Raw genomic sequence first — 13,523 nt, 5'->3', positions numbered from 1 at the left:
GCACGGGTTGTCGCAATTCTATCGCAGAAGACAAGGCCACGTTAGTGTTACTGTGTTATTATTCAATTAAATAAAGGATGTGGCTAGATGTGACATAACTATGTCACATCTAAGCATGACATCACACAACATTAGCAAAAACACAATTAAAAAAATATTTTGTACAAATCTTCAAGCCCCTTATTATGCAATGAACTACTTAGATGTGACATTCCTAAAAACATCTATACTAGATGTGAATTAGTCATTCTGTTAATTTAATGCGGTGATGCACGGTTTTGAAAGCCGTGTGGAATTACTACCTGTATTTTCGGCCGGCCCCTCTTCCCAGTTCACCAACTTAAGTCACTCAAAACTCGATCGATCAGTAGCTAAGTGCCGGTACTGTACTGGGGCTAGGCGGCTAGCTCGCCCACCAAGCGCGACCAACAATCTATGATCTGTGCAAGTGGAGCGCGTCCACGAGTCCATCTGCTATCACTGCAGCCTCCTTCCGGTGCCGCTCCATCGCTGCCCGCGCGGCGCCTATATATGCTAGCTCAGTCCCGTGGGTCATGTGCAAGCGTGACTCGTGCTAGCTCCTCTGGCCGACCTCCCGCCCTCTCCGTCCATATCCACTTCTAGTTCTCTCCCCGCCCCGCTCGTCGACCGATCTCCCCTGCACCCGTGCCTAGCTATAGCTACCTAGCTACGTCTCTCCTCGGAAGCTAGCTAGCTTAGCCCTAGCAGCGTGCGCGGGCGCCATGGAGCTGGGGCGGCTGGCGTGCTTGGTGGCGGCGGCGGCGCTGGCGCTGGCGACGGCGGCGAGGTGCGACCCCCAGGTGCCGTGCTACTTCATCTTCGGCGACTCGCTGGTGGACAACGGCAACAACAACTACATCGTGTCCCTGGCGCGCGCCAACTACCCGCCCTACGGCATCGACTTCGCCGGCGGCCCGTCGGGGCGCTTCACCAACGGCCTCACCACCGTCGACGTCATCGGTAATTAACTAACCATGCATATATATATATATATGTATATACTCTACGTCAAGACCAAATTAACATGGCCGTCATCAGCATGCACTACCTACCTACCTTTACACAGGAGCTAACTACAGGATATAGGATAGCTGAGGTGAATTGTTGTCGTCTACCACCAGCGCGCGCATTCGGAATTTCGGACACGATCGATCGACCATGTTTATGGTGGTCATGGGTGGTGCGTGCATGCATTGCATGCGTATCTGGGTCAGGTGATAGAAAACGGTAGCTGGCATTCCGATCCTTCCCAAGTACAGCATGCAGCAGTGGTAGGTGTGTAAATAAAGGAATGTGGCTGTAGCTTCTCTTGGCTAGACACCCATCACACGTCCCAGCGTGGGCCAGCCCGCCGATATAGTACTACAGTGTTCGGTGAGGGTTGCATGGAATTAAATTTGCCGGGGCGCGGCATAGATTCATCAAGAACACACTGCCTAGATCCATCGTCGTTGCAGATAAAAAAAATTTAAAAAGATTTCTACGTACATATAGTACTCCTACATGTGCAGCATCAATGGTGGTTACGTACGTGTGTCATGACTCATGTCACGGCTTAAAACGTTAACCTTGTTGTGATTTTTTTTTACCAACATGCGCATGCAGCTCAACTTCTGGGCTTCGACAATTTCATCCCTCCCTACGCGGCGACGGGCGGCGACCAGCTCCTCAACGGCGTCAACTTCGCCTCCGCCGCCGCCGGGATCCGTGCCGAGACCGGCCAGCAGCTCGTACGTGGAGTGTACATATCACAAGTTCACAACGATCATGTCGCAGATCCAAAAAATTGATCTCATGGAATGGACGTGATGCAGGGCGGGCGGATCCCGTTCGCGGGGCAGGTGCAGAACTACCAGACGGCGGTGCAGACGCTGGTGAACATCCTGGGCGACCGGGACACGGCGTCGGAGCGGCTGAGCCAGTGCATCTTCACGGTGGGCATGGGCAGCAACGACTACCTCAACAACTACTTCCAGCCGGCCTTCTACAGCACCGGCAGCCGCTACACGCCGGAGCAGTTCGCCGACTCGCTCATCGCCGACTACCGCCGCTACCTCCAGGCCATGTACAGCTACGGCGCCCGGAAGGTGGCCCTGATCGGGGTGGGCCAGGTCGGGTGCGCCCCCAACGAGCTGGCGCGCTACAGCCCCGACGGCGCCACCTGCGTCGGCCGCATCGACGGCGCCATCCAGATCTTCAACCGGCGGCTGGTGGGGCTGGTGGACCAGATGAACACCCTCCCCGGCGCGCACTTCACCTACATCAACGCCTACAACATCTTCAACGACATCCTGGCCAACGCCGGCGCCTACGGGTTCACGGAGTCCACCGCCGGGTGCTGCGGCGTGGGGCGGAACAACGGGGAGGTGACGTGCCTGCCGTACCAGGCGCCGTGCGCCAACAGGGACCAGCACATCTTCTGGGACGCCTTCCACCCGTCGGAGGCGGCCAACATCATCGTCGGCCGGAGGTCCTACCGCGCCCAGTCGCCCAACGACGCCTACCCGATGGACATCAGCACGCTCGCATCCCTTTGATCCCATCGCGTGACTATCTATGGCTAGTGGTCGATCCAGTACAGGCATGTGCAATTCCCATTTCCGCTCGCCAACAAAGGGCATGGAAATGGATTAATTCTTTTCGATCTGTAAAAGCAACACATTAGCCTGTTCTTTTTTTTTCATTTTGAAGAATGAATACGCCATGCAGTTTGTAACAGGTATAGGCAATAATTGGTTTTCATTCATCACAAGGATTAAGGTGTTCAGTGGAGAGAAAGGGATGTGTTCAGGACAGTTAAAATTCTGGTTTTCATTCATTCAGAGACTAGTTGTGGTCGTGCTCCATTTCGTGTTGAGCACATCACATCACACCACATTTCACATGTATAGCCTGAATGTTTCATTGATCATCTCTTATGTACAGCAAGGTATCTTGCCAAGCCCAACCAACAGATCAAACACACGCACACGGCACAAGGAGAACAGCTGCCGAAGCATATCGATCACAGCACACGGCAGCCATTTACATTTCCACTCGTTTCTCTTCTCCCGGTTGAAAGAATGCCTTCCACTTCACCACACGCTAGATAAACTAGGCTCTCTTGGCTTCCTGTTCAGCCTGCATGCACAAGTCAAACCATTAAATCAGGAAGGAGGAATAAAAAGAGATGAACATTCAGAAACAAAAGAGCATATATGCAGGCAGTGTAGGGAGCAAGGACGACTCACGGCTTGGATGATCTTCTCGAGAGCGCCGGGCCCGTGCGTCTCGATGAAGCGCTCGACGGACTTGCGCGCGTCGAGGCTCATCATCTGCAGCACCTTCCTCTGCCTCTCGCTGTAGCCGGGGCTCACGTACTGCCCGATCTTGAAGTAGCGCCGGACGTGCGTCTCGTAGATGTAGGCCGCGCCGTTGAAGATCGGCAGCACCAGCCAGCAGCAGAAGAGGAGCTTCATGTACGGCCACAGAGGGAGCCTGAAACATACACACATAGGCAGAGCGAAATCTTGAGAAATTCATTGCCCGAGGAACGAACAATAATAACTGAGCAAATCAGACAGAGGAAGAGAGGAGAGTCATGGTTACTGCTGGCTTACCACTGGAGAGCCTTCCAGCATGAGAGCTCAAAGAGGGTGATCAGGGAGTACAGCACCCAGTAGGTGAGCCACTGCTGATCATCCAGGGAAGAAGGGCTCTCGATCGCGCGCATCGACGCGTACCTGATCGTGCAAGAAAACCAACCATTGTTAGAATTCAGAGCACAGTGTTGAAATAGCTCTCAAACCAACCGTGAACCGTTGTTTCTGATGAATCACTTACAGCGGATAAAGCAGCATGATTCCTGGCCTGTGGAGTGCAACATAGAAGCAGAAACACGAATTTCAGAGCGTAACAAGTCTCGAAGTTCACAAGGAAATGAACAAAAGCAGCAACATGAATATACAGGTGTGACCCGCTTACCCAACAAGGGAATCCAAATGCCTGGCAAGGGCACCAAGAACACCCATGGTTCGTCGCCGCGGCTTGCGAGAAAGCTTTCTCCGAGGCCTCTTGATGTCCTCGGTCGGTCTGTCTGTCGGTATGGGACGGTGTGGATGACAAGGGACACACCTGATGGTTTTATACCTGTGTTGGGGCAGTTTAAAACTGGGGTTTAAAGGGGGGCAAGGAAGGAACCCTTGCAGATACGATGCGAAGTCTCCCTTACTCTTGGCCCAAGGAAAGCAAGAACAAACTGGAGGGTCTCAGGCGATTGCACGTTTCGCCGGCAAACTTTTGCAAGGTTGCACGACCAGAGGGCTACCTTAGGTGACATGCATCCGAAGTTTCGGGTTTCAGTTCAGTTCAGAGTCAGTGGGCGCGGCTTCCTGAAAGAAACCCTGCTTTCCATGCGCCTGTCATTGTCTTCCCTAGCTTGTTGCGCAGGGAAGTGCTGATCAATGAATCTACCAAATGATGGCTTTACTTTCTGGACCAAACCGAAGAGTATGCTGATAAGTGTCGCGGTTTTAGTACAACACAACACTTATTTTGGAACGGAAGGAGTATGTGTTAAGGCGCCAGAACGCATACTGGCACGAACAGGAGGCCCCAGAAAATAATCGAATCGACAACATTTGGCAATTTAAATGTCCCCGTGCCTGTGATATGCCATGGTATGTACTCTCTCTGTAAACTAGTGACCTAAAACGTCTTATAAAAGTTTACAGAGGGAGTGTCATCCTAAGAAAAACATTCTTGCACATTTGCCCGCAAAGTTTTTACAAGCAATCGACTGATTGCTAAACTAACATCTTGAGAAATGAAGAAAAGGCTACTACAGCTTCCCTTTTGCCGACTATTCGAATACCAAAATAATAAGTGGAACAGGAACACTCCACTGTTTCTTTCTGACATTCCACTATAGAAACCATTACCAACTGAAAATTTAGTGGAATGTGGCATCTCAGTCCTTGATCTTGCTTCAACAACTGGAACAGACATCCCCCCTAAGTTATTGTTTTTTCATTTTTTGATATTTGTGTGGCATGCCCTGCTATTTTTGTTACTGAAGTCAAGCATCCGCGGGCCAACTGTATCATTTACTGACCAGCCAAACGAGTATTTTTCCATGCATGGGAACATCGAACTTGTTAACTCCGGTTTGTCTGCAACAAGCTGCCTCTTTGCAGGTTGCTGTGAAACATTATCTGCACAACCTGGTCTCTTGCTTCTTTCATCAACTAGGGAAACACCCTTCCTGCCATCTATATTCAGAACATCGCGAGTAGACTTACTTGCCCAAATAGACTTACTTGCCACACTAGTTGAAAGAGAAGGATGTGCTCCCTGATAAGAGTATCTGGAATCGACATTTTTTGTGCAGTAGTCATGGAACTTACTTGCCGCACTACTTGGAAGAGAAGGATGTGCTCGCTGATAAGAGTTTCTGGACTCGGCATTTTTTGTACCGTAGTCATGAAAAGATATGTTTGATGCTGAAAATAGATTTGCTCCAGGTACTTGGCAGGGAGGTTGGTGGGTACGAACAGATCTAGGATCTTCGTAAACCAATGAAGTGGGATTTTGGTACTTCCCCTGCATGCTTGTATTTAATGACCACTGTGGAAATGAAGGAGAAGATCGATTTACTGCTGAACCAACAAAAGTGTGTTCTTCTGCATACATGCTTGATGCAGGATTGCCTAAGTGCAAGTATTGGTTCCGATGAATGCCTATCAACTCGGGTGGCTGAGACAACTCCATATGCCTGGTCCTTGAGTTGCCTATGACATATTCTTTGTTTCCCTGAGCTTGCCGGCCAAACTGACTGCCTAAATTCCAAGTGTAATCTTTAACTGCTGAAGAAATATTAGTCTGTGGCAGCCTATGATTTTGAGCATCATTGGCAATAGGCCTTGCCTCTGCAAAAGTACTGTTGGGAATCCTTGGCAAAGTATCTGAAGATTCATGAACACGAGTTCTTGGTATCACAGAATCTTGATAAGGGAACACGTTCTTTGGGGGCAACTGGCATGAAACTGATGAGGGACGGTCTCCAATAACATTTTTGTCAATCCACTTCCCTGTAGTTGGTACCTCCTGCTCCATGCTACCTTTACAAAGTGAGACTGTCTTGCCCATTAAGCGCATGGTGGGTTGGTACGAATGACAATTATCACGTCTCACAAAACCATCTGGGCCCTTTTTCCCAGCTTGAGAATCGCTGAACCCAATCTTATTCTGACTTTGCATAGTACTGGTCATGCCAATCACCTGCTTCTGTTGTTGGCATCTTACTATGTTCATTGATCGTCCATTCATAAAGTTATTTTCACCTGTCCTCGGATCATAGCTTGAGATCTCCATCTTTTCAAGGCCAGGTAGCTCCATAAAAGGCAAACTAATACTTGCCGGAGAGTGACCTGGGTAATTTTTTGAGTACCAGCTACCTTGGTCATCCATTGATAATGATGTGCATGCATCCACAGACTTTCTACTTTCATGATACGCATTGCTTGCAACTTTACAAGGAATAGAAGCAGGGACATATTCCTGGGCAGGCATACTCCTGCAGGAAGACATGCCATCTGCATTAATTCCTACATTGACAGTCCTCTGTGACATAACCGAGGACGATAGATTGCCTTCACCTGAAGGATGGTATTCGGTTGGAACAAGTCGACCAGAGATACCAGTGCTCTTCTTGCCATGGACTGCTGCATCTCTATCTTTTTCAATTGCTTCAGTTCTGGTTCTCACATCCATTGAACTGGTACCAGGTCTTGTCATTTCCTGAAAGCGGCATGTGTTTGTGTAGAAATGACCCTGCGGATGGTTGCTAGAACCAGATTTTGCTCCGTCCTTACTATAAGAACTTAAAACAGGACCATGAGTAGATTTCAGCTGCATTTCAGGAAGACAAGTTTTCGCCATGGTGACACTTATATTGTTTAGACCATGGCCAGCTGCATCTCTATCTTCTGCAACTGCTTCCGTTCTGGTTCTCACGGCCGCTGAACTGGTAGCAGGTCTTTCCATTTCCTGAAAGCAGTTTGTGTTTGTGTAGAAACGATCCTGCGGATGGTTGCTAGAACCAGATTTTGCTCCGTCGTTACAATGAGAACTTAAACCAGGAACATGTGTAGATTTCAGCTGCATTTCCGGAAGACAAGTTTTCGCCATGGTGACACTTGTATTGTTTGGACCATGGACAGTTGCATCTCTATCTTCTGTAACTGCTGCAGTTATGGTTCTCACGGCCGCTGAACTGGTACCAGGTCTATTCATTTCCTGAAAGCAGTTTGTGTTTATATAGAAACTACCCTGCGGATGGTTGCTAGGACAAGGTTTTGCTCCATCGTTACAATAAGAACTTAATGCAGGAACATGAGTAGATTTCAGCTGTGTTTCAGGAAGATTAGTTTTCGCCATGGTGACACTTGCATTGTTTACACCATGGACTGCTGCATCTTCTTTTTTAATTGCCTCAGTTCTGGTTCTCATGGCCTCTGAACAAGAGCTTAAAGCAGGAACATGAGTAGATTCCAGCTGCATTTCAGGAAGACTAGTTTTCGCCATGGTGACACTTGCATTGTTTACACCATGGATTGCTGCATCTTCTTTTTTAACTGCCTCAGTTCTGGTTCTCACGGCCACTGAACTGGTACCAGGTCTTTCCATTTCCTGAAAGCAGTCTGTGTTTGTGTTGAAACGACCCTGTGCACAGTTGCTAGTACCAGATTTTGCTCCCTCGTTACAATAAGAACTTAAAGCAGGAACATTCGTAGATTTCAGCTGCATTTCAGGAAGAGAAGTTTTCGCCATGGTAACACTAGCATGATTTAGCAGACCATCAAACTCAGCAGGGGAAGAATGACTCCTTCCTGCATCATTGAGTAAGATGCATGTTGACCCTTTGTCAGGACTCTGTTCCTTCTTCACTGAGTCTTCAAGGGGGGGTGATGTTTGCTTTGAAATGTCAGCAATAGGCATTAGCTCCAATGGTTCAGTTTCTGATATGGCATCTGGCCCATTTTGATTTTCTACAAAAGAATCTTCTATAATAGTAGGGAGTATGTCAACTCCAGTATGAAACATAACTTTTGAGCTTTCTAAAAGAGGTAGATCTCCAAAAATATCATCCTTGGGTGGGCATGCAACATGCTTCACTACTTCACAGCCAAGATTTACAGGATAATCAGTTGGCCTGCTGATTTTTATGCTTCGTTCGTGATCCATTCCTCTCACGGACTGTTTCTTCAAGCTGTTTCTGTGGGTTGACATCTGATCCTGTCGCTCTTGCAATTTCTTCCTCATAATGAGTTCTCTTAGTGTAGGAATAGTACAGCCTTTTCGTTTTCTCAACAAACCCTTATGGAACATGCGTTGAAGTAAGCGAGATGCTGGTTGGAGTTTAGAGGTTCTCTCCTGTTAAAGAAAACATCTTACATATTATTAGCTGAGAATAACAAGGTAAGCTGACTATGTAGAGGAAACTCGAACATGGAATTAGGTGGTTAGTCAATAGAACTTCTATGTAATCCGACCAATAAATAATACTATGTGGTATGCACTTTCAATGTTTCTTTGTACATGTTTTCAAAGAAAGAGCAGCGCGCATGTTTAAAATTATGGAAAAGTAAATGTGGATAACTAACCTAAATCTAGAACATGTAACTCACCAGTCCTAGAAACCATGATTCTCTAATCTTACAATAGGCCCAAAACAAAATCAAAACTACACTTTGATGAAAAACCAGAGATTAGACCCCTTGAACTTAGAAAAGCATGTCAACACCACAGGGCAGTCAAAATTTTGAGGTAATTCTGCCATGTCAGTAGCTTAATTGACCAAAATTCACCATGAAATGGCATCATAGCCAGCAACGGTAAATAAATAACACCCTCCTTGAACACAACTTTGTCCTCACTCTGGCTAGTTCTCTGGGGCCATTCTAGATCCCAGGCGCAATGACCAGGAACTAGTGGGTTTGGTCGGGGCATTACAAAGGCAGTAAGTGGTCTGGGAGGCTAGCTTATTCCTTTCTACAGTTCATGAAGTAGGTAAATACACACTATATGCACCATTGGCCTGTTCTACCCTCAAAAGAACGGGAACATAAATTCTGTAGATTTTTTTTCCGGGAACACACAAAGCTTGCCCCTCAATGAACGGATAGAAAGAATATGGTTACAACTGTACAAGCCTAAGACTAAGCCAAAACAACTAGCCACTCAACACAAGACCGTCTGTTGGACCAACATTACAACCGGGACCACAAAACAAACCCTGGCCTAGCAACCATCCATAAAAGTGCACATGATGCATCTCCCACCACGAGAAGAGAGAATCCAACTTAGCAGAGAAGGGGGGAAATGGGCCCCTCCCAAATTAGAGAAGGCAAAAGTTGATGGTGTCACGGACCGCCCGCCTCACACTACAACGGTGCCAAGGCCGTAGAATCGCTGCTGCCGTCTTGAATGCTACATCACCACACCTCGTCATATCCCTCGTTGGTCGCAACCTACGCCTGCAATCATCAGCCGATACTTGTCGTGTGGCCCCATGCTTCTAAGACGCCACGACACGGGACCCATCCTCCGCGATCCTCACTACCCATGACGTCCAAGGTAACCGCATTTGCATGTTGCAGCCTTGTAGGCGCACCTAGATTCTACCAGCTAGAGTCAAGGCGAGTGTCACCGGTTCACGCACTAAGCTAGGGTCAGACCTCTAAGAACAACGCTTAGAACAAAGGAGCAATGTCATCTGCGCCACGATAATTTGATTTGGCAAGCCAAATCATGTTTTTCACTCAGGGAACCAGATCACAAGGGTTGGGGGTGAATGTGGGCTCCTAGATGACACCACCAATCAGACGATGCTCGAGGGCAGCCCTCCTCTCCGACACCGACAAGTTCAAGCAGGGTTTCGCCTGAAGCGCCGCGGCAATAACACACGCAATGGCGCAACTCCATGATGAGCCATCAATAGAACCCTGACACTGCCTACAATAGTGTTAGCCCAAGAACCTGGTTCGCACACCACGCCGGCGACAGAGGCCACCATACGCCTAGCATTAAGTCCAACATGAGCCTACCACGACAACAACACCATCGACTACCCCCTGCCAGACGCTGGCCAACCCCACATGGCCAGCCGAAACAACCACCACACACCAAGCACACCTCATGGACCACCTGCAGGCACCACTCTGGAAAGCCAAAGTCCCAGGAATCCCAGGCCAACATTGGCGCGTTCCGTTCGGCTCAAGAGACGAGACAATAGGGAATTGTGGATGAGAGAGGTGGCTGAGAGACCCCGCCGCCGACATAGGCGATGGCAGCGGGGAGGAGAGGACCCACACATCAATGCCCTAGCAGGGACTAGCGCCACAACATGATGAGGAGCATCCCACCGACATCACCATGGATTCATCGCCAGGGCCAAGTTGACCAATGACAAGAGCTCGTGTACACGCTATATAAACCAAGGTGAGTTCACTCCTCTTTGAGCTACCTTTGCGTTTGAATGAGATCTGGCTACTACCTCAAGCCGACACCTTATGCATGCTTAGGTACAAAGGCAAGTACCAAGGAGAAGCAAGTAAGAAGCCCAAGACCCAAGTGAGGAGCGAAGACTCGAGGAAGAAGGAAAGGAAAAGAGGGAAGTGTTCCTGGTGTACTACCAGACAGTCCGGCAACCACCTGCGTGACCCCAAAACGTCTATGTTTTGCCCGGATGAATCCAGCTGATAGTCTGGGAATCACCGGACGAAAACCAAAAACCGTATATTTCCTCCGGACGAATTCGCGGACTACCAGTCATTTCTCCGAACGTGCAACTACACCTCCACGTCCGGACTGTCTGGTCCCTGCGCCCCGGACTGTCCAGCAGTGCAAAATGGCGCCAAAGGATAGCACAACCGGACTTTCCGCCCCCAACCTGGATTGTCCGGTAGTACTGTTTATGCACATTTTTTGGGCAGCGCCCGTGTATCTCCTCCCCGTACCCTTTCGGTCCTAGACTATAAATACCATGCCCCTCAATAGATCTAGTGTTAGCAAAGTATACACTAAGAACTTGGGAGAGCTTTGCTCAATCTACCTACCCCAAGGGGATGATCAAGGCGTCCTATGCAGAGAAGAATCCAACCGGCTTACAAGACCTGTATGTGGAGATGAATCCTTCTGGATTACAACGCCTCCTCTCTTCCAATTAGGGACGAACTATCTCTCAAGCCCTCCATTTCTCATGGAGATTTAGGGATGAACTACCGCCATGTTTTTTCTTTCATTTGCTTGTTATTGGATCTTGAGGTTCCTCTTGCATTGACCTTACGATTTGAGTTAGTACTTTTGTTGTGAACCTTATCCTTGCGTGTGTCCCTCTTAATCCTCCCTTATTCCTCATGTTCATCCATGAATCCCTGTCCAATCATGAAGATCAGGCCACCCCTACAATTTGCCGTGTATCACCCCGGCCGCCGAGGGAGCAGGAACCATGCCTTCATTGCCATACAGACACCGGCGACAGGTCCTGATGTTGCGCCGATGGGGAGCTGTCGGCTGACGGACCACCAATGCGGCCAACCGCCAGCACCAAGCCCCTGTCGGCTCAAGCCGCCGCTCGTGGACCTATCCTTCGCCGTTGCTGCGGGCCAGAACAAGCCCGGCCACCACCTTCCGGGGAGGGCGATGCAGGGTGTGGTTTTTCGTTCAATTAATCAAGGTATTGGATTACTACCTCTAAATCCTATGGATTAAACATCTACTTCCAATGTCCACCTTCAAATGGCTAAAACAGGTACATTGCAGCAGAAATTTTAACCGCGGTGCTACATAATGTGGGTCTTGTTGGACGCATTGTGTTCACTCTTTATGTCTACAAGCAGAAACATAGAGCAAGCAAATGACATTAAATTACCAATGTGACAAGGGCCTTCCTAAAAGCTAGTACTAAACTGAACATCATATATGAAGTTGAACCCAGAGAACGGCTGCTAGCGAATACTCGGGGAAGGGCAAGCAAAGCGGGGGCACCAACCGCGTACCTTGTGCTTCAAAAAGAAGCTAGATTGGAGCGCTCTCCGCCGCCTCTTAGCCCTCTCGGCACCGCCGCTCCCGCGAGATCCCTTCCTCTTCGTCGCCTTCCCCAAACCATCTCCCATGCCGCCACCCACGGCGAAGTCTCCGCCCGCAGCGCAGACAGCCGGCCGCGCCCGCAAAGCCGCAAGCTCGTCGGCCCACCAGCGCGACCGCGGCGTCGGGTCCATTGGCGGGAGCTGCGGCGTCTCCGAGTTGTCGTCCTCGGAGCCTCCGAATGGCCAGCACTTGGCCGCGTCCACGGCCCGCATCCTGGCGGCGAACCCCCTGCGGCATTCGGTCGAACAGGTCAGCATGCATCGGCCGCGTGTCCCGAGAAAACAAGCGGAGGCAAGACAAGAGTAGGGTACCGTATGGAGAAAGCCTCGGCCGCCGCTTCGGCCGCGGCCTCCGCCGCGGCCATTTGGCTCCCGCGCGGTGCGCCTCGCCGGCGAGGGTTGTTGGCCGGGTGGGCTGCGAAGCTACGAGCGAGACTGGGAGAGACGGCGGAACAAAGGGGCTGTTTGGTTTGTGTTTAACTTTGTCAAACATTGCCACGCCTAAGCTTAGGCAACTTTGACCAACTTAAGTAAGTGTTTGGTTCAAGCCACACCTTAGGCAAGCCATATTTGGGTCCCACATGACATACACACAAAAGTGTGGCAAAATTTCCTTAGGCCTGTCAACTTGTGGCTCTTATTTTGATAAACTAACCTTAAATAAGTTTGACAAAAATGTATGGCAAAGTATGACAATGCTAATGCTAAACCAAACAGCCCCAAAATTGACAAAAAGAAGTCGGGGAGCTTGGGAGGGAGTGACGAGGCGGGACCCAGTGCGCGGCGGATTTGACGCTGGACCTGACCAGACTGCCTTTTATTAAGTCCCAGTTGCGTCGGGAGGCGCGCCCCTGGTCATCTTCCCGGCATAGTGCGCTGTACTCTCGTGGTGGGCCAAGACCCGAGAGGACCAACAAGGAAGAGGCAGCCGGCCGTATGACTCTTCCCTAAAAAAAAATGCCGGCCGTATGACTCTGACCCTATGCAAATTTTTTTTTTTTGCGGGTGAGACCCTATGCAAAATTTGGCTGGAATGAACAAAAATTGCAGTAATTTGGGTGGAATAACAATCTTGCATCTCAGAAAATAATTTATAATTGTGCTTCTCAAAAAAAAAGTATTAGAGCAACTCCAATAGCTCCTCTAAAAGTCTTCCCATGAAAAAGATATTATGGGTTGACCGTATAATTTACGTGAAGTTGCCAGGCAACTTCTTTTCTCATTTCCTGTAAACCTCTTCTCTCTAAAAAAATATGTTTGTTTTTATTTTTAGTTACAATGACACAGGCCCCCGCATGTCATTGACATGTGTGACGCTAAACGGCGAGGTGCGGTATGGGGAGGCAGTGCAATGGCGGCTAGCACGGGGTGACG

At 49.2% G+C, this 13,523-nt stretch overlaps 3 protein-coding genes across 3 annotated transcripts; 1 reads left to right on the top strand and 2 right to left on the bottom strand.

Annotated features, from left to right (window-relative positions):
- Nucleotides 1–548: 548 nt before the first annotated feature.
- LOC119276911 (GDSL esterase/lipase At5g45670-like) lies at nucleotides 549–2,667 on the top strand. Its single transcript, XM_037558080.1, has 3 exons — nucleotides 549–981; nucleotides 1,627–1,751; nucleotides 1,836–2,667. The coding sequence occupies exons 1-3, from the start codon at nucleotides 744–746 to the stop codon at nucleotides 2,556–2,558; spliced, it is 1,086 nt and encodes a 361-aa protein (XP_037413977.1). The 5' UTR covers nucleotides 549–743; the 3' UTR covers nucleotides 2,559–2,667.
- A 26-nt stretch (nucleotides 2,668–2,693) lies between these two features.
- On the bottom strand, nucleotides 2,694–4,132 carry LOC119276912 (HVA22-like protein f). Its single transcript, XM_037558081.1, has 5 exons — nucleotides 3,985–4,132; nucleotides 3,844–3,870; nucleotides 3,621–3,743; nucleotides 3,252–3,498; nucleotides 2,694–3,141 (listed from the first exon to the last, which is right to left on the bottom strand). Exons 1-5 carry the CDS (start codon nucleotides 4,029–4,031, stop codon nucleotides 3,115–3,117), a joined length of 471 nt encoding a protein of 156 aa, XP_037413978.1. The 5' UTR covers nucleotides 4,032–4,132; the 3' UTR covers nucleotides 2,694–3,114.
- Nucleotides 4,133–4,672: 540 nt separating this feature from the next.
- On the bottom strand, nucleotides 4,673–12,585 carry LOC119276910. Its single transcript, XM_037558079.1, has 3 exons — nucleotides 12,462–12,585; nucleotides 12,060–12,378; nucleotides 4,673–8,433 (listed from the first exon to the last, which is right to left on the bottom strand). Exons 1-3 carry the CDS (start codon nucleotides 12,512–12,514, stop codon nucleotides 5,029–5,031), a joined length of 3,777 nt encoding a protein of 1,258 aa, XP_037413976.1. The 5' UTR covers nucleotides 12,515–12,585; the 3' UTR covers nucleotides 4,673–5,028.
- Nucleotides 12,586–13,523: the final 938 nt, after the last annotated feature.

This window comes from Triticum dicoccoides, chromosome 3B (genome assembly GCF_002162155.2).
Source record: "Triticum dicoccoides isolate Atlit2015 ecotype Zavitan chromosome 3B, WEW_v2.0, whole genome shotgun sequence".
NCBI lineage: Eukaryota > Viridiplantae > Streptophyta > Magnoliopsida > Poales > Poaceae > Triticum > Triticum dicoccoides.
Note: the sequence above shows the minus strand (reverse complement) of the source record. Positions and strands in the feature narration are given on the sequence as shown.